The sequence below is a fragment of the Micromys minutus genome (assembly GCF_963924665.1).
Source record: "Micromys minutus genome assembly, chromosome: 32".
Classification (NCBI taxonomy): domain Eukaryota; kingdom Metazoa; phylum Chordata; class Mammalia; order Rodentia; family Muridae; genus Micromys; species Micromys minutus.
Genome location: NC_137967.1, coordinates 15,495,594 through 15,522,152, shown reverse-complemented (window position 1 = coordinate 15,522,152; position 26,559 = coordinate 15,495,594). Strand labels below are relative to the sequence as shown.

The following is a 26,559-nucleotide window of genomic DNA, read 5'->3' as shown; positions in this document are numbered from 1 at the left end:
CCAACACTTAAACCAGGCTGGTTTCAGATTAACAGAGCTCTTCTTTCCTTTGTATCTCTCTCTCTTTCTCTCTTTTAAGATTTCTTTATTTATGTATAGAGTATACTATAGCTGTCAGACACACCAGAAGAGGGCATCAGATCCCATTACAGGTGGTTGTGAGCCACCATGTGGTTGCTGGGATTTGAACTCAGGACCTCTGGAAGAGCAGCCAGTGCTCTTAACCACTGAGCTGTCTCTCCTCCTAAGTGCCAGGGTTAAAGGCATGTGCTACCATACTGGGTTGAGTAGAGAACATTAATAAAGAGGTAACAGTGTAAAAAGAACCCTATGGAAAAACATACATTGCTGCACAGCTGTCATCCCAGTTCTCAGGAGAAGTAGGTCAGTGTGTCACGGCCATCCTTGGCTACGTGTTCGGTTCAAGGTCAGGCTGTTTTACATGAGAACATGACTTAAATAACGACACAAACTGATATTGACAACCACTTAGGTGTGGGTCTGAGCTGGTAAAATAAAGAAACTGTGAAACCAAAGGGTGTGTGTGTGTGTGTGTGTGTGCGCGTGTGTGTGTGTGTGTGCATGTGTGTGTGTGTGTGTGTGTGTGTGTGTGTGTGTGCGCGCGCAGGGCCTGACGGCCTGGGTTTAATCCAAAGTGCACATGAGCGGGTGGATGCAGTGGTGCCGGCTGTAATCAGTCGCACAGTTCCCCTGTGCAGAAGTGAGGCAGAGTAGAAGAATCGCTCAGAAGAATGGACAGCAGAAACACGAGAGTTCTTGACTCAAAAACAAGGTAGGGACTAACTTCTCCAAGCTGTCCTCTAACTCTTGCACAGATGCACACACTCATATCACACTTATGCACACTCACATATGCACCCACACACACTCGCACACACATATACACACTCACATACATTCACACTCAGACACTCTCACACACATTCACACTTACACACACTCACATATGCACCCACACACACTCCCACACACATATACAGTCACATACATTCACACTCAGACACTCACACACATTCACTTACACACACTCACATACCCACCACCCACACACACTCAAACACATATACACACTCACATGCACACATTCACAATCACACCACATTCATATACATGCACATATACACCCTCACACACACTCATACACACACACTCACAACTCACACAATTCACACACACTCAGATACACACTGACACAATTTTCACACACTCACACACACTCACATATATACTCACACACACATAAACACACTTATACACAGTCACACACAGGTATGCATATACACACATTAATATTTTTAAAAGCAGGCTGTAGACATTACTAATCTAAAAAAAAGCAGAAAAAAAAATCAAAAAAGTAAGAGAGCCCGAGAGACTGTGGGACACAACACAGCAGAATAAACTCATAATGAGATTCTCAGACAAAACGAGAATGATGCAGAAACAGACTGAAGAAACAATTGCTCAAGGTTTTCCAATATTGGTTAAAAAATATGAACTTACATTTCCAAGAAAATGAAATTCCAAGTCAGATCAACTCAAAGATCTCCACACTCAGACACTACAACTCAAGCCGTTGAAAAGCAAAGAAAAGTCGGGCAGGGAAAAAGGACTTGTCTCCGATGAGAGACTCTCATTAAGACAGACTGTCCGATGGTTTTCCATCAGAAACGGTAGATGTCACCTGCCAGCCAGTTAGCTCTTCCCATTGCCCCTGCCTCCTGAGTCTTGGGATTAGAGGTCCGCACCATTACAGAGAGCTTAAGGTTGATTTATTAAACTTGTGTGAATGTTTTGTTTATATGTATGTGTACCATGTGTTCATCTAATGCTTGTAATGGCCAGAAAGTTGTTGGATATTCTGAAACTGGAGTTACAGATGGTTGTGGGCTGCCGTATCTGTGCTCGGAATCGAACCCAGGTTCTCTAGAAAAACAGCCAACGCTCTTTGCTCCTGAGATAGCTCTACAGCCCTGTCTTACGTGGCTGCTTACGATCAGGAAATCTTACTGAAACTTCAGGCAAGAACGCAAAAGAACGTTTTGGAAGAGGACTCTCCGAGTTTCTCTCCTTACCACAATGTGCCAGCAGGTCTTGGTGAAAGTTGACTAAATCCTGTCGGATTTCTTCAGGGAGAGGACAATCTTCCTCGTCGGCGCCGTTTTTGAATTGCAATAGCATGTTGATCTAGAGAAAGATTTAAACAGTAGAATAAAGACCTCCGGCATCAGATCAGGGTCAAAGGTCATAGAGCCAACTGTCAATCTCTGTCGAAGATGATGACCCCCCTCCCCCCCTCAAATGTGAGTTAGTAAGGAATATTTGAGGGACTAGAAGCAGAGGGGCATGGCTAGTCTCTGGTGACTCCGAGGTTAGTTCCTGAGAGGGAGAGGTGTTCACATCATTTCAAGGGTTTCAAAGGTGACTGACAGCAACCAGTTGGGACTGAGGCAAGTTGAGGTTGGGGTTTAGACGAGTGATAGCAGCTGGAGTTGAGGTGTCAGAGGACCTGCTCCTGGGGCGGAGAGCGGAACTCTCGGGTGCGTCTCGCAGTCTCGGCCGCGCTCATGGTGAAGGCTTTCATCAGGAGGCCATAGCGACCCCGCTGGTTGCCCTGTAACTTGTCCACGTAACTCTCCGCAAAGGCTGCCAAGGACTCCACCCGGTGCTGCAGCTCTTGGTCACAGAAGTACTCCAGGAGGTGGCACATCTACGGGAGGACAGGCGCACAGTAGGACAAGCACGGAGTAGGAGGCACGGTGGGGACACCATCAGGGGTTCCTCCACGCCGCCAATGCTCTCCCTCCCTTCTCCACGTCCCCGGTCAGCTTCAAACACCATCGCCTGCAGCCTTACGTCAGCCTCCTCCGTGGCTTCCTCTCGTGTGGAAATCAGCGAGATCTCTCCGAAGCCAGCGCCACCCCACTGCTTTTGGCATCTCCACGGCTCCCCGTGCCGCTGGACAAGGACCAGACTCACGCTCCCCCAGACGGGGTATCTCCGAGCCAGATGGATGGAGGCCAAAAGACAGAGAAACCCACCTGTAATTTCACAGACTCCGGCAGCTTCATCTGCAGCAGCCCCTCCTCCAGCTCTTCCTTCTCCTCTGCGGCCTCCTCTGCCTCTTCCTTTTCCTCATCTTCCTTCTCATGGGCCTCTTCCTCCTCGTCCTCCTCCTTCTCCTCCTCGTCTTCCTCCTCCTCCTCCTCCTCCTCCACATCTTCTTCCTCAGTGAAGACTTCAGGTTCAATCATCTTTAGGACCTGCTTCACATCATCGTCGCTAAAGACACCCATCACCTGCAGGACAAGGGCCAAGTCCTTCCCAGTGGCCAGGAAGGGCTCAGGATCTCCCCCACCCCCACTTTCCAGACCCGCGTCTCCTGCATACACCAGGAGCATCCCAGCAGAGGCTGATGCACTCCTGTCCGGCTGCCCTTAAGGTCCCTCATTACAGGGGGGCTGGAGAGATGTGGTTGAGAGCACGGACAGACAGGGAAACTGGACTGATAGATGGACAGACTGGCTTATGCCTGAAAAGCTGGACGTACATCAGACAGATGGGCAGGTGCATGTACAAAAATGGGCGTGGAAATGGATGGATTTGTGGCTGGGTCTACAAATGGATGCACAGGTGAAGGGAAGAAGACCACAGTCGGCCGTATAGAAGGATTCTGTACTAATGAGTAGGCGTGCGGATACAGGAGCATGGGATCAAGTAGGAATGAATGTGAAGATAGGGGTTTGATACACTGAAAACAAATGGGTGGGGGATGGATGGGTGGATGGGTGGGTGGGTAGATGAATGGGTAGATGGATGGGTAGATGGATGAATGGATGGATGGGTGGATGGGCGGGTAGATGGATGGGTGGATGGATGGGTGGGTGGATGGATGGATGGATAGGTGGGTGGGTGGGTGGATAGATGGGTGGATGAATGGATGGATGGTGGGTGGATGGATGGGTAGATGGATGGGTGGATGGATGGGTGGGTGGATGGATGGGTAGATGGATGGATAGATGGATGGATGGATGGATAGATAGGTGGGTGGGTGGGTGGATGGATGGGTGGATGAATGGATGGATGGGTAGGTGGATGGATGGGTGGGTAGATGGATGGGTGGATGGGTGGGTGGATGGATGGGTGGATGCATGGGTGGATGGGTGGGTAGGTGGGTGGATGGGTAGATAGATGGGTGGGTGGGTGGGTGGGTGGATGGATGGATGGATGGGTGGATGGATGGGTAGGTGGATGGATGGATGGGTGGATGCATGGGTGGATGGGTGGGTAGGTGGGTGGATGGGTAGATAGATGGGTGGATGGTTGGATGGGTAGATGGATGGATGGGTGGACAGAGAAGCAGGAAGTTGAAAGCGTTTGTCAATGGGGGTGTAGAGAATGAGTGAACAGTTGAATGAATAAGAAATTGATGGAGAAAGGAATGAATAATGATTAGTAGGATGGGAAAATGGGGGAAGGGGGAAGATATTGAGAAACACAAATAGAAGACAGGTGGCTGGATTAAAGGAGGAATAAATGAGAGTTGGGTAGGTGATGGATAAATCGAAAGGTGGGCGAAAGTTGGGCGAGGAGATGAACGGAATGTGCAAACAGGTAGCCTGATACACCACCTAAGATGGACGCACAACTTCGAATGTGGGATAATGGGGGAGGGAAACCGGAAGCAGCCATTACCAGGAGGGTAGACACAAGCTTGAGCACCGGCACAAACTGGAACTCCACAGAGCCCCCGACTGGGTCGCGAGCATGCTGTCCTCCGTCACGCACAGCTTCCCCCAACATTCTCAGCGCCTTGTCTCGCAGAGCCTCCAGAGGAATGGCAGGGCTAAGCCGAGCCGGGGCTTCTGCCGCCCCAGCGGCTGGCAGGGCGACCACAAAACACGGGGGTGAGAAATGGTGTGGAGGTCTCAGGGAGGTTGTGACTCCAACGCCAGGCAAGCCATGGCGGCGGGGGCCGTCCTCCGCACCGCGTCCTGGCGGGAAAAGCGTGATGGCGCGGGTCTCCGGTGTGAGCGGCACGATGTACTCAGAGAGCATGGAGCGACGGCTGCGGCAGGCGCTTTCGAGGTGGATGCTGATGAGGAGGTCGTAGTAGCCCGCACGCAGAGGACCTGGCAAGTGAGCATCTTCCAGAGCATGCAGCAGCTGTGCCTGGTCCACGTGGCTGCACAGGGCGTGAGCCACCCGGTTGTTGCCCAGGGCGCACACGGAGCGGTAGAGAGAGAGCGTGTGCGAGTGGAAACGCTGTAGATCCAGACGCTCAGACAGCTCCAGGATGTCCATACACCTGCAACAGAGGTGTGACACTAACTCAGATACAGCGGCCGGGGACAGAGGCTTCAGAGAGGCTCGGGAATCTCAACTGTCCCACAGGGTCAGGCTCCAAAGTGGCTCTGGATCTAGGAATATTTCCGTGGTCCTGCTAGTCCCACCCTCACTTGGGATTTCTGGAACATTCTAAGACTCTGGAGTTTGGGGGCCAACAGAAAATATCGGGAACCCCTAGATGTAGCTGAGATGCCTCGGGACAGGGCTTGAGCTGTATGTTCCAGTACCCTAGTTATATTTGAGTGAGTCAGCCTGAGGAGAATTTGCCAGGTATGGTGGGAGACACTTGGGAGGTAGAGAAGGCAAATCAGGTGTTCAAGGCCATCCTCGGCTATATAGCCAGTTCAGGGCCAGCCCGGACTACAGGAGACCTTGTGTCAAAACAAAAACCTTAGGGGAGATCCCATCTCAGGATAAAAACTTTTACTTTTTATTTTAAGAGCCAGGGCTATGGTCCCGCTGGTAGAATAAAGCTTGCCTAGCATGGGAGAGGCCCTAGGTCTAGTCCCTAGTATTGCATTCACAAAGAAAGTCTAACATCTGGGTTGGGGAGTTTGATCACCGTCTGGGCTCTCTGAGTCGGATTTAGTGTCCCTGCAGTGTCTGGGGTCTCTAGGGTGTAATTGTGCTCTCCTAAGATGAATATGAGGTTCACTGGGATGGGTCTAGAGCCCCCTGGTGGGTTAACTGAGGAGGCTGAACCTCTGCGTATGACCTGGACTGTGTAGTCCCGGGGAAGTTGGGGAAGGCACGGAGTGCAGCAGGTCCCGGACCTGTTCTCCTCTGGGATGTGTAGCGCCATCATCATCAGCGGCTCCTGGCACTCTACAGCCCAGCCCAGGCGCTCTCCAGCACGCCGCGTGTCCACGTGTAAGAAGTGGTTGGGCATTCGGCTCCAGGAGACAGGCATCAGCATCTGCACCTCCAGCCTTGGCGGGCACTGCGGGGCTGGGTTCTTGCGCTCGCTCAAGAACATGGCGGCTGACAGCGGCATGATGTTCTGTGCGTTGGGAAAGGAGAATGGGTCGGGATTCATGGTCCTCCCAGCCGTGCATGGGTACCCTCTGCCCACCCTGGCCCAAGCCGACTCCTATCCATGGCTCCGTCCGTACCTTCTGCTTCCCCAACTCAAACTGGATCACGTTCTGATGGGTGGGCAGGACAAAGACAGCGGGAAACAGTTTTGTGTTGGGTTCCACCTGGCGAGGGAGAAAAAGTCCAGGTGTAAGGGAGGGTGGGCCAAAGGCATGGTGGACTCTGCCTGGACCCAATTCGTGGTCACTGGAGATCCACGACGGCTGTAGGTGACCCTTGGGCCAGGCCACCCTGATGCAGCCAGGCCCAGCATCTCCAGCTCCTTGAGAGAAACCTGCATCCTTATGCACATCAGGGTCTCCCCAGGAGTGTACTCCCCACTCACTCTTCAGAAGCCAGACAGGCTCCCACCCTTGACAGCCTTCCTGTTTCCCCAAACAACACTGGTGAGGAGGGAGGAGCCCGAACTGCACCTGCAGACCCAACCCCTAGTTCACTGGAGATACAGAGAAGAAAAATGTTAGGATGACAAGCCAGAGGCTGTAGGTAGCTAAGCCAGAACTCTCCTGGAGGGGTTAACTTTCATAGAAACCTCTGAATTCTCAGTAAAGTACAGAGTAACAGTCAGCGGGTCTGAGGAAGGGGCCTCCCACTCTACAGGATCTAACAAAATTCCCAGTGCTGCTGGTCCAAGGACCGCTATGAGGAGCAAGTACTATAAGACAGACTGTGTCTGTTCCCTCAGCAAAGGTTTAAGACAGAGGGAGGGGCGGGGGGGAAAAAGAGGGAGGTAGGAGTAGAGGAGGGAGGGGCAGAGAGGGGAAGGGAGGGAGAGAGGAGGAGGGTGAGGGAAGGGGGAAGAGAGGGAGAGGGAGAGGGAAAGAGAAGGAGGAAGAGGAAAGGAGGAGGGAGGTGCTGAGAGGGGAAGGGAGGGGGAAAGGAAGAGAGAGAGGGAAGGAAAGGGAGAGAGGGGGAGGGAGGGAGAGAAAGGGGAAGGGGAGGGCTCTGGGGAAAGAAGGAGAGAAGGACAGGAGGGAGGAAGGGAAGAAGGGAGAGAGGGAGGAAGGGAGAGAGGGAGGGAGGAAGGGAGGGAGGGAAGGAGGGCGAGAACACAAGTGGCACACACCTGTGATCTCAGCACTTGGGAGGTGGAGGCAGAAGGATCAGGAGCTAAAGACCATCCAAGGCTACACTGGCTGGCCTAGGGTACATAGACCCTATCTTTAAAAAAGGAAGGAAGGAAAGAAGGAAGGAAGGAAGGGGAAGAGACAATGTGTGAAGAGGTTTAAAGGACGTAGGAATTCATAAAAAGATACAGCTTCACTTAGGTTCCAACTCAAACAAAGAAAAGGCAAGGAGACATTTTTGAGACAATCAAAGAAATCTGAACATGAAGTAGGTATCTGTCGACAATCAGGAACAGTTAGGAACTTTTTTTTTTTTCTTTTCAGCAATAACAGTATTGTGGCTCTGCTTTTAAAAATAATCTTTATCTTTTAGGGAGATGAAGCTCTGTGCTGTGGTACTTTCTTTCAAACCCTCCAGTGGGAGTGGAAGGAGTAGGTGTGGAGATGGAATGAGAACGGCCCTGAGTGGGAGGGAGTTGGCGCTGGTAATGGGGGCCTGGTGGCTCATTACACTTTTGTGCGTTTCTGAAATTCTCCACTTAAAATGTAGTTTTGCAGGCTGAGCGTGGCTGCACAGGCCCGTAATCCCAGCACTTGGGAGGTAAAGGCAGGAAGATCGTGAGTTTAGGTCATTCTTGGCTACGTGTTAAGTCTGAGAACAGCCTCAGCTATGTAAGACCTTGAATCATAAAGTAATAAAACAGGGACTGGGGAGATGGCTCAGTAGCTAAAAGCACTTGTTGCTCTTGCAGAGGACCCGGGTTCGATTCCCAGAACCCACATGGTGGCTCAACCACAAGTAGCTCCAGTTCTCGGGAAATCCCAAGCCTTCAAACCTCCGTGAGCTCCAAGCATGTACACAGTACACTTACATGCATGCAGGCAAAATAAAATAAAATACGCCCCATATGCATTTTAAAAGTCTAACAAATAAATCTGCTAATAAGGAACTCCATTTAGAGGTACCTCTAAAAGTTAAAAGATAATTTTTAAAATGTTGCGAAGACCACCTTAGATAGGCTGAAGGCTAGGTAGGTTGGACATGTATGTGGCAAATCATTACTGACTTTGGCGGTGGGCGGGCTTATGAATCGGGAGTCACTGTCCAATTCCTCCAGTGTCTCTGTATCCTTAAAATACATGTGAATATTTAAATAATAATACAAGGACAATGACAACAATAACAGTATGCTAAGGACAACAAACCCACTTGAAGATTTTGGGTAAATGATGCGAACAGTGATGATGGCTGTCACCCAGCCCATGATGGCCTCTACAGACCTCTCTTCAACTCAGGAGTGGGCCTGCTTTCTCTCCAGGGTCCGGCCTCAGGAGCTACTCTGAAGGGTTCTTCCTGGGATACTGGGAAATCCTGTTGCTGAGGGGTGAGGGGCTGGGCTCACCTGGAAGAAGGTGTTGCTTTCTTTGCCATTGGCTGTAAAGGTCATCAAACCGGTGGCCAGGTCTACCAGGCAGCCAATGACAAGGTCCGTATGGCTGATCCGGCCTTGCTGTCCGGGGCTCACAAAATCCCCACCCCACACCATGTAGCAATTGCTACACTTGAGGCTGGAAAAGACAAGCCTAGTTACGGCACACATCCTCAGTCAGGGAGCCCTCCATACCTCCCTTGTCACACTGCAGGCATGCCATGACCTCAGAGCCCCACCCCACAAACACCCACCACCTGCAGACTGAGCACAGAAAACCCCTCTCCCTGGACCGGGATACCCCATAGTTTAGTATGGGCACCCTGGAAAGAGGAGTCAGGAGAACAGAGAGAAAGGAGGAATCAGAATGGGAGTCAGAAGAGACAGAGGGGAACATGGGAGGCTACGAAATAGAAAAAGGGGGAGTAAAAGAAAATAGCACGGGGCTGGAGAGATGGCTCAGCAGTTAAGAGCACTGTCTGCTCTTCCAGAGGGCCTGGGTTCAATTCCCAGCACCCATATGGCAACTCAAAATTGTCTGTAACTCTAAGATCTGATACCTTCACATAGACATATGATCAGGTGAATCGCCAATGCACATAAAATAATAAATAGACAAAAAGTATCTATTTTAAAAAAGAGAATAGATATAAAATAACAAATAGATAAAAAGTATCTATTTAAAAAAGAAAACAGAACAAAGAAACAATTAGCAAGCAGGAAAAAGAAAAACTTCTGAAGTGGGTGTCATGATTTCTTTTGTTCCCCAAGTTTCCCAGGAAACCCAAGCCAGGCAGCTCCAAAGATGGTGGCTGGAGCTCTTGGGTTCTGCTCATGCCAACCTCCCACCTCCACACAGAACCCCCACTCTGGCCCAGCACCTGCTGTGGACATTGCCTTGTTCATCCCCCATGGTCACTGTCACCGCCCGGACCTTGCTGAGGTCGAAGCTCATGTCGTGTTGATGGTAGTCAGGAGTGACCCAGCCCACCCACACGCAGCTGGGCTCCTGACCCGCGAAGACCCTCACAGAGTAATAGTACTGGGGACATAAAGAGAGGACCAGAGGTCAACTGGGAAAGTGGCCTTTCCTGGGACTTCAAATGCATCTCCTGGATTCTAGGCTCTTCTGGGAGTTTAACATGAAGTTACTCCATGAGAGGTCTCCTGAGTCTAAGTGGGTGTGCCTATTCGTGATTTCCAAGACTGGGGAGCCTCTTGGGAATATCTGGTGGAACCCTTATACCCGGTCCCTCTTCAAACTACAACAAAGCAATAAAATAGCTCTCGATAACAGCTTGGTGCTCTGAGTAAGGTTCTTTGCGTTCTATCTCACAACATCTGCCTGGCCACTTCACTGGGGTTGCTACTATTATCCTTGTATTTACTGGTGAGAAAACAAATCACAGTCCTTCCACTAGAGGGCACAGAGAAGTGAAGTGACTCACCCAGGTGACACCCAGATCCTGAGCGTTAAAGTGTACCCCTCTGTCCCTCCTCTTCCTTCCCCCTCCCCTTCTCTTCTTTCCTGGACTAACGCTGGGATGAAGGACCTCGTGAGTGCTCCATCACTGAGCTACACCCCCAGACATGGGATGGGGCTGTACTATGTTGCCTTAGCTGGTTTTGAACTCCTCCATAGCTCAGGCAGGCCTTGAACTTGTGATCCTCCTGCATCTGCCTCCCCAGTAACTGGGATTACAGGCGCCTGGCATGAATACGGTGTCTTAACAAATATCTGAGGACTCAAACTACATTGGGATTTTTGCTCCCAGGAATATGTTAGCTACTGAATGTCAAGCATTGTATTTATATAGTTGATCCCAAATGGTGATTTATATTGGTTTATCCTCTGGACATGGGATTCCTAAGAGTTATATAAGTTTGCCTTATAGGTTCATTGACCCCCCCCCCACTATCTTCAGGTCACTAATTTACAAGAATAGGGGGATTCAAAGGATCACATCGGTATGTGTTGTATTCTGACTTCTCTAGCATGTGTGGGGGTATCTCAGATATAAGGAAGACAGCAATGATCTAGAAGTCTGGATTTCCCTGTCACATGGGGGGCGGGGGTCCCCAAAGTGGAAGGGCCTAGTTTCACACCGTGGTGGTGTTGAGGATGATCTCAGGGTCATCACGGTTGTCAGCAGGTACCACATCTCGAGGGAGACGGGGAAGAGCCGGGGTGGTAGGTGGTTGGGTCATCATGGCAACCTTCTTGGCCTTGAATAAGAACCTGGAGGTTAGAGGAGAGCCTGCCATTAACCGTAGCTCTTAAGCCCGGCCCCTCCTTCTTCCCACCACAGTCATCACGTAAAGCACATCTGTTCTGGTTAGACCCTCCTTCTAGCTTGCCACTGGAGGACAGGGATCCCTGACTGGCCCAGGAAGCGCTGTGTGCTGTGCTTGTGAATGCTGGGCCAGTCACACTTAAAGAAGGCAACTGATAGCTAAGTGTGGTGGTGTACGAGCACTGGGGAGGTGAGACGAGAGGACTGGGAGTTCAAGGCCGTCCTCAGTTTTACAGCAAGTTCGAGGCCAGTCTGGGCTATAAAAACAAAGCAAAAATAAAGAGGGTGGAAAGGGTAACGAGATATATGTGTGTGCATGTGTATTCATGTGTGCATGCACACGGAGACCATATGACAGCCTTTGGTGTCCACAGAAAGGGATGCCCACCTTGTTTTGTGATAGTGTTAGTCTTTCTGTCTCCACCCCCAACCTCCAGCCCTGGAACTACAAGCTCCTGCTACCACCTCTGGCACTTTTGTGTGGGTTCTAGGGGTGAAACTGAAGCCTCATGCCTTCAAAGCAAGTGCTTTACTGACTGCACCATCCTCCCAGGCCTGTTTGGGGGTGTTTGTTTATTTGTTTGTTTCTAAAATCAATGTCGTTTATTGGTTTTTGAGACAGGGCCTCACTGTGTAGCCTAGGCTGGTCCGGGATTCACTATGAGAACAGTCTGCCTGCCTCTGCCTTCCATGTGCTGGGACTGCAGGTGAAGCCACCATGACAGGTGGCAAGTCTCCGTAGCGTAGCATGTGATGATCTGTATAGGTCTGGTCAGGGAGTGCCACTATTTGGAGGTGTGGCCTTGTTGGAGTAAGTGTTCCACTGTGGGCGTGGGCTGAAGACCCTCACCCTAGCTGCCTGGAAGTCAGTCTTCCACTAGCAGCCTTCAGATGAGGATGTAGAGCTCTCAGCTCCTCCTGCACCATGCCTGCCTGGATGCTGCCATGTTCCCGCCTTGATAATGAACTGGACCTCTGAGCCTGTAAGCCAGCCCCAATTATATGTTGTCCTTATGAGAGTTGCCTTGGTCATGGTGTCTGCTCACAGCAGTAAAACCCTAACTGAGACACAGCGCAGAAGGTATGTAGGACCTTCTAGCGGTAGCACCTCTGTCTGTGACAGATACCAGCAACATCTCATCGCTTCCACACAACCTCCAAGAGACTAAGTTGAAAATCACTGCCATGATGGAGGAAAATAGATTTCCTTTCAATCTGGTCCCTCATCTCCACTTTTGTTGTTGTTGTTTTGAGGCAGGGTCTCTCTGTGCTGCCTTGGCTGTACTGGAACTCACTCTGTGGACCAGGCTGGCCTCGAGCTCAGAGATCCGCCTGCCTCTGCCTTCCGAGTGCTGGGATTAAAGGCATGAGTGCTTGATGTTGGCCTTTTTGGGGATAAAGGCGTGCACCACTACATCTTGGGAAAGTTAGTTTAGGGGAGGGGCACACTGGAGACACAGAATGGACCTCAACTTAGATGACCACTCTGTGTCCATTGAGGCATGGAGGGGCGGGGCACAGTAAGCTCCAACAGGATTAGAAACTTCCTCTTAGTGCTCGTGTCTAATGGCGGTCATAGCGCACGCTGGGATCCACCAGGTACTCCAGGATGACAATCTTGTCCATACTGTGTAGGAGGGGTTCTTGTGTTTCATAGTTTTCATCTTGTGGAAATTACAGCAGAGCAGGGAAATAATACCATTCGCCCGCCACAAGATCGCTCCGCGTTCTGACCTCACTTAGCATAACTGGGTCCCCCTTGGGGTACAATGCAGACTTCTTAAATTATTGAAGTTGTGTATATATATAACTGGAGATCCCAAAACAAACTCTGAGCCCCATTGTAGCCCCAATCTTGACTCACCCTCTCTTCTTGTTCTTCTCAGTGGTAGCGTCTTTCTCATTCTCCGCCCTCGCAGGCTGAGCCTCTACCCCAGCCTGGACAGCGCCTCCGGGTGTCCCTTCCTTGGCAGTTCCATCCTTGCCACCCTCAGCCTCTCCCCAGCCTCCAGCGGAGCGGCGCAGGTTTTCATAGTCCGTATCCGGTTCTGCTGCCCGGGCCTCATCTTCGGCAGGCGGCTGCAGGCCAGGGGATGCCAAGGGTGTGGCCCCTGCGGTGCAGCGGAAGTGCTGGTGGAACTGGACCGGAAGGCTCAGCCGCAGAAACAGCATCTCCACCAGACTGTTCTGCGAGCCCCAGGTGCGGTGGGTCAAGCGCAGGCAGGGAGGTGCGTCCACGGTGCCATCCATGCGGGCCACCTTGAGGGAGGGAGGAAGCTCTGAGCCAGGTTTGTGAGTTAGGCCGGGCCACTGGCTCTGAACACGGCTATGTGTAAAGTCGCTATTGGGCTTCTGTGTGGAGATTATCTAAATTAACATGATGGAGCTTGGCTGGGGAGTGCTATGGGACTCTATCCAACTCTGAGCCATATAAATCGTTAACAGCTTGGTCCTACACTGGCATCACGTGGGGGAATTTTCAGAACCTAACTGTCCACTCCAGAGTAAGGTTCCCACATATGCATTCAACACACAACTCCACTCGGGCATTCACGAATCTGCCCATCACCTCCCATGCATCCATCCATCTATCCGTGTTCACACCTACATACATACATCCGTAGATATATTACACTCACGTATGTGTGTCACCACCCTCCCACACATCAATTTACTGTCCTTCCATGAATCCATTTATCTACTTATCCATCCTGCAAATATCTCAGGAATTCCCACTGTGTTGCAGGCACTGTTCTGGAAACACACCTAGGGCTCCCTTCCTAGAATCCTAAGGGGACAGAAGGGATCTCCAGGGGCTCAGAAAGTATGAACAGAATGATGACATAGCATCATGACGAAGCTTCACAGATTAAACACTCACATGCACCCAGGACCCAGATACAGAAATGGATCTAGGTTCCTGGGAACCATTTGACCAGTCTGGCTTTAAATAAATGGCAAGACCCAAGAGACTTGTGTGCTGTGTGCTCAAGATAGACTCTCATAGATGTGTGTGTGTGTGTGTGTGTGTGTGTGTGTGTGTGTGTGTGTTACTGGAGATGGAAGTCCAGGCCTTGTACATGCTATGCAAATGATGTTCCACTAGGCTGCATCCTGGCCTAAATTTACAAACAGGTCCTTTTGTCGTATCCCAAGCTGGACTCAAACCCTTGATCCTCCTGCTGAATTCAGCATCCCAGGGCTGGGAACCTGGGATGTGCTACGCACTGAGTTCGCAACAGTTTTCTAGAGATTGATCAAGGCTGTGAGGGCAGGGTTAATCTCCCCAAGCACCAAATCCTTGGTGCGCTCTGTTTCTCAGTATCTGGAGAATTCACCCCAAACTGCACCTACAAAACTGTGCTCCGGGGTGTGCGGTTTTCTCCCCTCTTTCCCTTCTCTTAGGAAGCTTCTTTTGCCATTGTTCCCTGACAACAGGAAGACTCCGTCCTGTGACTTATGTGTAGGAAACCAATATTGTCTCTGGCTTATTCTTCTCCAGTAACTTCCCAACCTGTCACAGCACACATTAGCTTTGCCAGTTCTGGAGCTTTCCATGAACGGACCCTGCATCCTATGCTTGTCTGTGCTTGAGTCTCTCATGGTGTTTGTGAGATTTGTCCAGTGGGTCAGTGTGTTTTGCCTTCTTCGCTCTTGCTGGTTGTCTGGATTGTTCTACACTCTGCAAGGAGCACAGCCTCACTCGCTCCACCTTCCTGTCCACCCTCCCTGATCATTCGGGCTACACCATCTCTTCTGTAACCTCTTACCAACAGGTGGATGCTTTTCCAAAACTCCAATCTCAGCTAGACGTGGCCCTACCAAAAAAATCTTCCGTATCCTTACTTCTAATATTTACCCCATATCACTCATTTTGTTGTTGTTGTTGTTGTGGTGGTGGTGGTGATGGTAATGGGTGTGGTGGAGGTGATGGAGATGGTGGTGGTGATGATGGTGATTGAGGTGGTGGCAGTGGTGATGGTGATTGTGGAAACAGTGATGTGATGATGGTGGTGATGGTGGTGATGGTGGTGATGGTGATGATGGTGGTGATGGTGGTGATGGTGGTGATGGTGGTGATGGTGGTGATGGTGGTGATGGTGGTGATGGTGGTGATGGTGGTGATGGTGGTAATGGAGATTCAGTCTTGAAGAGAGTTGTTTTGTGAAGCTGAACTTTAGAAGGGCAGCCCTGGGAGACCCCTTTCTATGACGTTTGTGCATAGAAGAGACAGGGAGAAGAGAACTGTGGAAAGAAGAATAGAGTTTGAACACAAATTATAAAATGTAATTATAGAGGTGGGAAATGTATTTCAGCAGTGAGGGGCTGGGGGTGTGGCTCAGTGGTAGAGCCCCTGCCTAGAATCCCCCAGTGAGGGGCTGGGGACGTGGCTCAGTGGTAGAGCACCTGCCTAGCATGTGAAAGGCCCTAGGTTCAGTCCCTGGAACCACCAGAAAAGAGAAAAAAGATACATCATATAGCAAGTATCATGGCCTGTGTTTGGTCCCTAGCAGCACAGAATTCTAATAATAATCATGTGGATGGGAATCAGGTCTTACCTCATAGTGGGGGTGTTCGAGGGGCACAGGCTCAAACTGAGGAAGGCTCTTGCTAAACCAGGTGGTAACTGGGCGTTGCATGTTGATGGCGAACGGCTCAAAGCCTTCCTGGAGGCCACAGATGGCAAAAAACCGCAGGGAGCTCACATCCTGGCCCAGGTTCAGGTGGCCCACCTGACCAGGTCCCAAGCTGCAGACTGGCAGGAAGCCTGAGGGAAAGGGACAATGGGTGAGGTGAAGAGGAGGATGGTCCAGGCATCCATGGGAAGGAGGACCATCTGGACCAGGAAGAGATGTAACAAGATGGCGGCTCTCACCGTCGCCAATCTCGATGTCGCGGAAGGCTGTTTCGGAGCCCGAGTCGGACATGAGGACCTCGCCGTTGAGGGTGAAGATGATGGTGTTTTCTGTGAGGTCAATCATGCAGCCGACAACATCGCCTGGCTGCCAGGGACGCCCAAACGGCTCACTGCCCAAGTGCCAGCGCTGGCCCTGCGAAACCCCAGGAACCCACCGTGAGAGACATACAGGGAAATGGAGACAAAAACAGCAGACGTGTCTGGCGTGTCTACATGAGAAGACACACGTAGCATCGAGTTCGGTGCATGTGAGACAGGAGAGGGTCCCCCACGTACCCCTCACCTTCCTCACATTTGCATCCGTGAACCTGAAATCCACCTCACCAGTCTCTACCCCCTGCCTGCGGCCTGCCGCTGTCCCCGTAGCGGGGACATACCGGCCAGCTATGAGGTAGTGTAGGGTTTGAGATGGAAATAAACAAAGGCATAGAAAAAAATGAGCTGATCACGGTCCTCCACACAGACCCACGGGTTCCCAGCACAGGTGGATAACAATGCAGATGGAAGGGAGGGTTGTTCCGGGGACAGGGGTGGGGGTGGCGGTGAGAATCCGCTCTGTTGGATGGAGGGAAGGGAGGAAATGTGAGGCTATGCACACGTAAACAAATGGGTAGAGAGATGGCATGGGTGGATGAATGGCTGGGGAGATAGGTGGTGTCCGAGACAGGAAGATGGATGCTGCTGGGTTTTGTGATTCATGCCTGGAATCCCAGCACTCGGGAGACTGAGGCAGGAGATTTGTGAGTTTGAGCTAGCTTGGGCTAAATAGCGAGTTTTAAAGCTAGACGGGGGGGGGGGGGGACATCAAGACCCTGTGTTTAAAAAAGGAAGGAGGGAAGGAAGGAAGGAGGGAAGGAAGGAAGGAGGGAAGGAAGGAGCTGGGCATAGTGGTGTGGCACGCCTTTAATGCCAGCACTCAAAAGGCAGAGGCAGGCAGGTCGCTGTGAGTTCAAAGTCAGCTTGTTCTGCATAGTGAGTTCCAGGACTATGCAGTGAGAGTCTATCTCAAAAAAAAAAAAAAAAAAAAAAAGCATGGATTGAATGGATTGATGATGGTGAGTAGTGTGTATGTGTGTATATATGTGTGGGGGTGGGGTGGAGAGTGGGGGTGAATGGGTGGATGGATGGATGGGTGGATGGGTGGGTGGATGGGTGGGTGGGTGGATGGGTGGATGGATGGGAGTGGGTGGGTGGATGGGTGGGTGGATGGGTGGGTGGATGGGTGGATGGATGGGTGGGTGGATGGGTGGGTGGATGGGTGGGTGGATGGATGGATGGGTGGGTGGATGGATGGGTGGGTGGGTGAGTGGGTGGGTGGATGGGTGGGTGAATGGGTGGGTGGATGGATTGATGGATGGGTGGATGGATGGGAGTGGGTGGGTGGGTGGGTGGGTGGATGGATTGATGGATGGATGGTTGGATGGGAGTGGGTGGGTGGGTGGATGGATATTGTATTGCAGATTCACAGATCAATGAACAGAGAGGCATGAACAGACAATACAGGAATACGTGACTGGGAGAAACCACAGGGCAGACAGAATGGAGCCCAGTGAGGTACGCACTCGGTGCCCATTGAAAACATAGGCCAGATCGTCGGCCCCCAGCTCCACATCAGGTCTCAGCTCAGGCCTGGCCCAGCCCACTCGCATCTCTCCTGTGGTGACGGCTTCAAACTCAAAATACCAGCGGCCGCTCTGGACTGCATAGGACTTCTCTGCCCGAAAGATGCGGGCCCGGTCGCCTCGAGACTGGCTGTCCACCTGACCTAGAGTGGAGGCCAGGCAGAGTTAGAGAGACTGGGCAGGAAACGGATGCCAAGATATCAAGGGGTGAGGCGAGACTAGGAAAGGGGAGGGTCGTCCCTTCCCAGTGCCGTGGTGGCTTTTGGTTTTGAGACTAGGTCTCATTGTGTCTCATTAGCTGGCCTGGAACTTACGACAGAGACCAGACTCACAGGCTCTGACTCCTGAGTGCTGGGAATAAAGCCACCGCAAGAAAGTGAAAGAGGACTTGAGGTTGAAGGCACATTGGGGTTCTTAGGGAGGTTGTTAGGTGCTGGGGGCGGGGACGATGAGGGCGGACATGACCTTATTTCATTGTGTACATGTAGGGAATGCTCAGGCACAAAGACGTGGTGACACACGCCCTTAACCCCAGCACTCAGGAAACAGAGGCAGGCGGATCTCCTGAGTTCTAGACCAGCCAGGGCTGCCTAGTGAGACCCTGTTTTGAAACAGAAGGAGAAAGAGGAGGAGAAGAGGAGAGAAATAATGAAAAAAATATCATCTCACACACAAAAATAAAAATAAAATAAATGGTTACCAGGAGAATCCAGAGTTCGAGGCTAGCCTCGGCTGTACAAGTTAGAGGGTCACCTGGCCTACCCGAGCCACGTGAGACACCATCTTGAAAGTAACCATGATTGCAGCCAGGCGTGTGAGTTCGTACCTACAATCCCAGTACATAGGGGGCCGAGACAAGAGACTGTGGGCTGACACCAGTGTGGATTACATGCGTGCCAGGCTAGCTTCAGCTAGTGAGACCCTTCCTCAAAAGACAAAAATAAAGTGTGCAGAAAAAAAGGAGGGGCTTGAGTCATCCTCGGGGTCAAGGGTTGGTCTGGTAATTGGTGAAAGATCAAGTTACTGAAGGGAGTTACAAACCCAGTCCTGGCTACTTGGTCGACCGGCTTCATGTTACAGCTATACCCAGGGTTATAGGGCATAGGTTTGGGGTTAAGGGTCAAAGGTGAAGGTCAGCATTCACTGGGCACATGGCATGGTCCCAACAGCTCAACGTCGTGGTCGTGAGCCACACAAAGCCACACAAACACTGAGTCAGATCAAGGTCTGTGGTCCGGATAGGGGTCAGTCAAGACCAGGGTGATGGGTAAGGGTCATGGTTGGAGGGAGGGGTAAATGCTTGCCAACCTCTGATCTGTCCGCTCAGTGTTAAAGGTTGGAAATGTTGAAGGGTCAGGGGTCAAGGTCAGTTTAGGGGTGGAGGCAGAGGTCAGCACTCACTGGACTCCTGGTCTGGTGGTTCAATGTTGTAGCCATAACCCAGCAGGGTGCGCACAGCCTGGCAGAGACTGTCCCGATTGCTGCGCTTGGTGGCCTCGTCCAGCAGGCGGTAGGGCACGAGGCGAGGGTTTCTGCGTGCAGGGATGTCCTGCACAGCACTATAGCTCCAGCCCTGTGCCACGCGGTCTCTTGCCCATACATTGTGCCCGTTCTCTGCCAGCCGGTCCACCAGAGTTGTCTGCGCAGGCGTCAGCCTCACGTGGCTCAGGTCCAGTGGAGCTGGCTTATAGCCATTGCTCATCATGTACCTGTAGATGTGACAGCGTCTTCACCGTATAGCCCTGGCTAGCCTGGAAGTCATGGTGTGAAACAGGCTGGCTTTGAACTCAGGGAGATCTGCCTCCTGCATACTGGAATTAAAGGCATGCACCGCCACACTGGGTTGGCTGTGGGATTTTGGCCCGTCCCAGGATTCCTAAGATCTTAACTCTGTTGATGTTTGTGTGTTCATGGTATGTGTGTGGTGGGGAATCAAGTATGCACAGTGCACATGGAGGTCAAGCTGTGGGCTCAGCTCTCTCCTTCCAGCTTCATGTGGGTTTCCAGGATTGAACTACCTGTGGGGCTTGGCACTGTTGACCCCTGTGACCCCTTCACTAAAAAGAAACAAGTTATGTGTAAGTGTGTGTGTTTCCACTGAGCCTGACCAGCTTCCTGAAACTGGGAGTTTCATCTTTGCTTCTTTGGGGGTTTTGTTGTTTTTAAGATGGGGTCTCACTGTATAGCCCAGACTGCCTTAAAATCCCAGATGTTTCTGTCTCAGGCTCCAGATGTGCTCCACCACACCCAGTTTTGGGAGTCTTTCTCTTGACCACACTGAGTGATTTTAGCCTTGAGGTTTCATGTTTCTGGCCCATAACCAAACACTCTTAAACACCTGGCTCGAAATCCTTGACCTTTGAACTCGGGATCTCTATCCCCTCACCCATCATCTGAGGACCAACCACTTATGGCTCCAGCAACTTCTGGATTCTCACCTTCTCTCTCTGACCTAGGACTCTAAGATGGAAATGCCTGGTTTCAGTCTCTGTCTCTGGAAGTCCTAAGTCCTCAACCCTGGACACTTAACTTCTGACCCCTGACCCCTGACCCCTGACCCCTGACCCACCAGCCTATATCATAACCTGTGCGGTTTCATCTACAACCTCAGCCTCACTGCTATGGCTTTTTGGTCTCTTTAGGGTTCACTATGACTCCCTTCCCCTGACACTCCGAGGCCACGCACACTCACGTCTTAGGGAGCTTCGTCTTCTTCAGGTTGTCCTCAGCCTTCTCATCTGCCATGCCTACATGACAGCCAAGGGCCAGCAGAGTCCTGAGCAGGAGGGCAGGACAATGAGATCACCACCTCAGAGCTCCTGCCCCCTGTCACCTCTGTCTCTGGCTGGCTGCTCTGACGTCTGTGCTCCCTCTCTTTGGGTGCCACCGACCTCTGACTCCCTGCATTCAACCATATCCACATCCCTTTGGTTATCGTCAGCTTTTCCTGAGTCGTCTTCTATTCCTTTCCATGTTCATCCATCCTTTGCTATGACTTCCCGTCTCCCCTCCAGTTTGTTTGTTTTAGCTATACTGGAGACAGAGCCTAGGACCCTGCGTTTGCTAATAAAAGCATTCTAGCACAGAGCTACACCCTAGTCCCTCACTGATGGATCCCAGGCGAGCACCCTACCACTGACCACCCCCTGCCCCGAGCCCCCATGACTTCTCTTCTCCCAGTCTCTGCCCCTCTCTCTCCTGTGCCTCCCCTGACCATCAGTCATGCCTACTCCCGGCTCCCCGAGCCTCTCACTTGAGTGTCTCTCCTGACATCTGCAAGTTGTAATTCCGCTCAGGCTCTGGCAAGCTGTGGAAATCCACAAGACATGGGTGCAGCCTCTTGTTGTCATCCCGAACCTAGAGAAATACCAGTCAGTGTCCGGGTTCCCGTCCCCCCCCCCCACTTACTCATATATGGTGACCCACTGATCTCCCTCCTATTATTCTGCCATTTGCAACCCAAAGACTTCTTGGTTCCCTGAAGTCCCCAGGTACCGGTCCTCCCTGCCATTCCTGCTCCTCCATCCAGGGTCTAGGCTCACCGGACCATAGGTCCATCCCTGCTCAATGCGAGTCAGTGCCCAGAGTTCATGAATGTTCTCTGCCAGCTTCTCCCGAATCCGCTCCAGATGGGGGGGCAAGACAATCTGAGGGTACAGAAATGCTTGTGAGATCGTTGAGATCCTATTGCACCTCCACTGTAACCCCTTTTCCCGATAATGAGCAAGTCCTGGCTCCTCTCCCAGCAGTGATACCCCAAACACCTACTCCTAACTGCTGCTGTAACCAGAAAGGCAACGCCCAGAGGAGCAAGGACCCAGCATCACAAAAATTAAGGAGCGCCTAGGAACAAACAGATCCATGTGCCCTGTGGACTGGGAACCCCTCAAAGACAGTTTAGGCTGCTTTTCATTGAGCCTCCAGCCCATCCAACCAGAGCTAGAGTCAGATCCAGAAAACTGTTCAGAAAAATACTGAACCACCAGTTGAATGATGTCCTTTTCTTTATAATCTGACTGACAGTTCTACACACACTGGTGAGACTGGAACCCGGAGCTTCATACCACATCGGGCAGTTGCCATAAACTGCTAAGCCACACCCCCAGCCCCTCACTGGGAGATTCTAGGCAGGGGCTCTACCACTGAGCCACGCCCCCAGCCCCTCACTGGGGGATTCTAGGCAGGGGCTCTACCACTGAGCCACGCCTCCAGCCCCTCACTGGGGGATTCTAGGCAGGGGCTCTACCACTGAGCCATGCCCCCAGCCCCTCACTGGGGTATTCTAGGCAGGGGCTCTACCACTGAGCCATGCCCCCAGCCCCTCACTGGGGTATTCTAGGCAGGGGCTCTACCACTGAGCCATGCCCCCAGCCCCTCACTGGGGTATTCTAGACAGGGGCTCTACCACTGAGCCATGCCCCCAGCCCCTCACTGGGGTATTCTAGGCAGGAGCTCTACCACTGAGCCACGCCCCCAGCCCCTCACTGGGGTATTCTAGGCAGGGGCTCCACCACTGAGCCACGCCCCCAGCCCCTCACTGGGGGATTCTAGGCAGGGGCTCTACCACTGAGCCACGCCCCCAGCCCCTCACTGGGGGATTCTAGGCAGGGGCTCTACCACTGAGCCACGCTCCCAGCTACTCACTGGAAGATTTTAGGCAGGGGTTCTCACACTGTACCATGTCCCCAGCCTCTAAGTTCCTTGCTTGAAGCCCTGCCCCTGGCTTCCCTTACTGCTGGACTCTGATGTAGAAGTCTAAGCTCCAACAAACCCTTTCCTCCCCACATTGTTTTCAGTCAGTGTTCTATCACATAAATAAAAGCCGAGGCTATTTAAAAATAAGTAATTATTTAAATAAATGTTTAGAAGAAAGGAAACCCTTGCAGAGCAGGAGGTACCTGGATGGTGTCCACAGGACAGGGCACAAAGTCCAGATGTGAGAGGCAGCGACTGGGGCCCACCAGGTGGGGACCCCGAGGCCCTTCCCGCCGATACTCTTTGATGGGTTGGAGATGGAGCCGCTCCCGAGGAAGCACAGCTTCGTGACATGGAGCGTAGCCAGGTGGGGGCAGAAACTTAAATTCACCATGGCGGCCACCAAGGAGGAAGCGCACTCTGAGGGAGGAGGGTGGGGATGACGGAGAGAACTTGCAGTTAGTGTGAGCAACTCTGGGGTCAGTGCAATGTTCTAGGGCTCTGGTTCTCAACCTGTGGGTCACAACAGCCTTTGGGGTCACATGACCCACTGGAAAACACATTACGATTCAGAATAGTAGCAAAATCACAGCTTTGAAAATGTTTAAAAATAATAATTTTATGGTCAGGGTTCACTGCAGCGGGAGGAGCTGTATTAAAAGGTTGCAGCCTTAGGAAGGTTTTGAGAATCACTGTTCTAGAGGAGTGTGAGAATCCTGAGAAGTCTTGGGTTTGCCTCCCTAGTATCACAAAAGTCGTTCAGGAGTCATTTAAATTCTATGATCATTACAAAATAAACAAGAGTTCCATTGAGTGGGAATACAGAGAGGGTTCTCAGGAAGGACTGGGACCATTGCGTGTGTCTGGAGTATACAGGTGACAGGAAGTCACTGGAGGAGTCCGGGGTCACTGGAGGTCATTGGAATGGTCTTGGGTCGTTAAGACATCTCTGTGAGAGTCTGGAGCCATTATAAAGTCATTGTGAAATTCTAGGGTTACTTGGGGGTCTCTGGATAGACATAGGAGTCGGAGGTCACTAGGGCCATGCACTGAGGTTACATAGCCCTTCGTGCAACTACCACTGGCCACCAATCAGTTGTAAAGCAGACCTCTCTGTCCCCGCCTTCTAGAAGGATAACTTTTGATTGCGGAAGGACAGTGGGACATGGATGGATCCTCACTTGATACCAGCGGAGAAGCTCACGACAGGGAAGAAGAGCCCATCGAGGTTGAAGGACTCGAAGACGCCCTGCACAGGGCAGCCGTTGATACGAAAGGAGATGGAAGGTACACTGAGGTCCAGGCAGCAGCTGACCACATCCTCTGGGGCCAAGAGGTGCTGTCCGGGAGAAGACACTGGACGTGCCACGTGCCCTACAACAAGTCACCAGGAAAGGATCAAGGGTCAAGGGTCAAAGGTCCCACAAAAGCAATGCTGTTGTGACACGTATGGCTATTAAGGCATACTGTAGGGGCCCAATATTAGAATCTGTACGAGCAAAGGTTCCCACGCATTGTCCTAAAATTAGGGCCCCTGGGAGATACACGTTAAGATACGGATCTTCACAGAGTTTGAATTCTGACAACTTTGAGGTCATAAATCAAAGGTCAGAGGTGATAGCAATCGGGCAGTCTTCTGGGACCACCCTTGTAGGATAGGAGGAAACAGGTGAAGTTCAGGATTCTGGAAGTTCTATAGTTAAGGTCAAATGAGGGGCAAAAGGCCAATAGTTTGCCTCTTCTGGGAGTCAGGATTCTTAAACCCGAAGGTGTGCCATCAGAATCTTGGGGGACTCTGGGGTCAATGGCCAGGAATGAGAATCCCCTGGAAGGTTATAGATACCTGTCCAGAGATGCAGCCCATCAAAGCCGTAAGAATAGAGGTCATCGCCGACCCCGTTGCCGCCCCAGCCCTCGCCGCCTCCGGGGTAGGGACTGTAGCCCTCGCTGAGGGCCCAGCCCACCCGCAGGTGGGTGGCCTGAGCTGTCAGAAATGGAGCCACCTCGTCCACCATCACCTCAAAGTACCATTTGCCGTACTGTGTGGAGCCTTCTGCTCGACCCACAAAGATGTTGGGGCGGATGCTGCAGGAGAAACGGGAGGGGAGAGGTGGAGAGGAGAGCCGAAAGGGGAATGGAGGGGGAGACAGACAAACAGACATCGATAGATAAAGAGAGAGGGGGGCTGGAAAGATGGCTCAGAGGTAAGAACACTGGCTACTCTTGCAGAGGACCTGGGTTCGATTCCCAGAACTCAACTGGAGATTCACAACCAACTGTAACTCCAGTTTCAGGGAAGCTGATCTCTTATCCTCTGTGGGGAACAGGCTTGCAAGTGATACACAGATATTCCCACCCGTGCACACATACATAGAATATTCTTTTGAAGAGACAGAGAGGTTGAGATAGCCAGGGAGAAGGAAATGGGAAAAAAAGGACAGAAACGGGCAAAGAGAAAGAGGAAACAGAGGAAAGGAAGAGACAGGCAAAACCAAAACCCAAAGAGAAGAAAGAATGAGGACCAAGCAGAAGCCGGGGCCAAGGGGCTCTACTGGCAGGGAGATGGGAAAGAGACAGCCCTTGGGTTGGAGTCTCTGGGCCAGGGAGAGGCTTGAGAGGCTCTGACCCTGAGGTCATGTTGGTGTCCAGGTTGGGGTTTAGTGCCACACCTAGTGACATAGTTGATGAGGTTTGTCTGCAGCAGGAGTTCGCGGCCCGGGAGCAAGTTCTCAGTAATGAGATCCTGGTTGGAGCGTACAGCCACACCATTGCACACGCAAAGTGAGCACAGCACATCCAGGACCTAAAAATCAAGTTCAGACATCTAAGGGAGTGTGAGGTTAGCCAAGGCATGGCTGCACATGCCTTTAATCCCAGTACATTCGAGGCAGAGGCAGATGGATCTGGGACCTGGGGGAGGGTTCAGGGATGCAGGGCCAACCTTGTGATTCCTCCCATGCTTGTCTAAGAGGGAGATGATAGATTTGATGTGGTTCTCCTGGATGATATTCAGCACCTCAGGACTCTCAATCAAAACACAGTACAACACCTCCAGGATGCCTGCCGGGTGCCCACAGGAGAGAGGTAAGTTGGGGTGGCCTTTCCTTCCCAACCTTACCACCCCCCCATTCTGGGTTCTCCTACCAGATGAGGCCTCTAGACGGTCCAGTTTGCTGACCAGCCAATCCAAGTTTGTGGAGAAGAGGGCACAGTTGGTGCGGTTGCCACGGATGAGAGAAGCTGCAGGGGGCACGAGGATCAGATCTGTTAGAATAGGGCATCTGGGTGCCCTTGGGGATGTCAGCTCTGAGTCCCCTTACCTAGAAGTTCATAGAGCAGATTCACAATCTCCTTCCAAGATTCAGCTGCCTCCTCCCCCGCAAATTCAGCAAAGTGGGCAGCGGTGGTGTAGACATTGAGTCGGTCAATGCAATTCAGGACCAAGGAGAGCATCCCCTGGGGTGGAGAAACAGAGATTTTACACCGGGAAGCCCAGGCCCAGTGTTTGCTAGATTTCCTAAGTCATAGCCCTGAAATAAGTAATGGCCGTGTCCGCAGAGGAAACTAAGTTTCTTTAGCTCTGTATCTCCAGGTTTATTGCATCTCTCTACTTGACTCACCAAACCTGTTCATGTGCTCTTTGCATTACTAGTTATTTTTAAATATTTGCATGTGTGAGGGTTTGTGTGTGTGTGTGAGTGCGGGTTCCTGTGGAGGCCAGAGGTACCTCTAGAACTGGAGTCTAGGTGTCTGCGAGCCACCAGATACGGGTACTGGAGACTGAGCTTGAGTCTCAGTGCGTGCACTTAACCACAGAGCCATTGCTACAGGCCCCGCCTTACTTTTGTGAGGCAGGGTCTCTTCCTGAACCCACCTACCTGTACTGCATCTAAGCGCCCTGCCTATACTGTACTAATTCCACCCTGTTGATGGTTTTGTTATTGTTACTATGATCCTTCCTCCTCATCAGGAGAAGTACTTTCCCCACCACTGACAAGGCAGCAGAGTCCCGGACCTCAGGACAGATCTCTTGCTCCATCTCCAGTCCTCCTACTCTGGCAGAGCAGAGCA

The 26,559-nt window shown here is 51.7% G+C and overlaps 1 protein-coding gene across 4 annotated transcripts in view; it reads right to left on the bottom strand.

Annotated features, from left to right (window-relative positions):
* Nucleotides 1–26,559, bottom strand: part of RYR1 (ryanodine receptor 1) — a 120,606-nt gene that overhangs the window by 79,022 nt on the left and 15,025 nt on the right. For all 4 annotated transcript variants that reach the window (XM_080908926.1, XM_080908928.1, XM_080908927.1 and 1 more), the window contains exons 14-37: nt 25,809–25,944; nt 25,633–25,728; nt 25,430–25,548; nt 25,158–25,291; nt 24,332–24,573; nt 23,670–23,862; nt 22,692–22,908; nt 21,336–21,440; nt 21,047–21,150; nt 20,486–20,569; nt 19,195–19,502; nt 17,734–17,936; nt 16,130–16,304; nt 15,813–16,021; nt 13,118–13,512; nt 11,066–11,198; nt 9,841–10,001; nt 8,933–9,098; nt 6,480–6,566; nt 6,141–6,367; nt 4,714–5,326; nt 3,060–3,317; nt 2,528–2,728; nt 2,094–2,205 (exon numbers count right to left, since the gene is read on the bottom strand). In XM_080908926.1, coding sequence (XP_080765052.1) covers nt 2,094–2,205; nt 2,528–2,728; nt 3,060–3,317; nt 4,714–5,326; nt 6,141–6,367; nt 6,480–6,566; nt 8,933–9,098; nt 9,841–10,001; nt 11,066–11,198; nt 13,118–13,512; nt 15,813–16,021; nt 16,130–16,304; nt 17,734–17,936; nt 19,195–19,502; nt 20,486–20,569; nt 21,047–21,150; nt 21,336–21,440; nt 22,692–22,908; nt 23,670–23,862; nt 24,332–24,573; nt 25,158–25,291; nt 25,430–25,548; nt 25,633–25,728; nt 25,809–25,944 — 4,678 coding nt within the window. The remainder of the gene's footprint in view (nt 1–2,093; nt 2,206–2,527; nt 2,729–3,059; nt 3,318–4,713; nt 5,327–6,140; nt 6,368–6,479; nt 6,567–8,932; nt 9,099–9,840; nt 10,002–11,065; nt 11,199–13,117; nt 13,513–15,812; nt 16,022–16,129; nt 16,305–17,733; nt 17,937–19,194; nt 19,503–20,485; nt 20,570–21,046; nt 21,151–21,335; nt 21,441–22,691; nt 22,909–23,669; nt 23,863–24,331; nt 24,574–25,157; nt 25,292–25,429; nt 25,549–25,632; nt 25,729–25,808; nt 25,945–26,559) is intronic.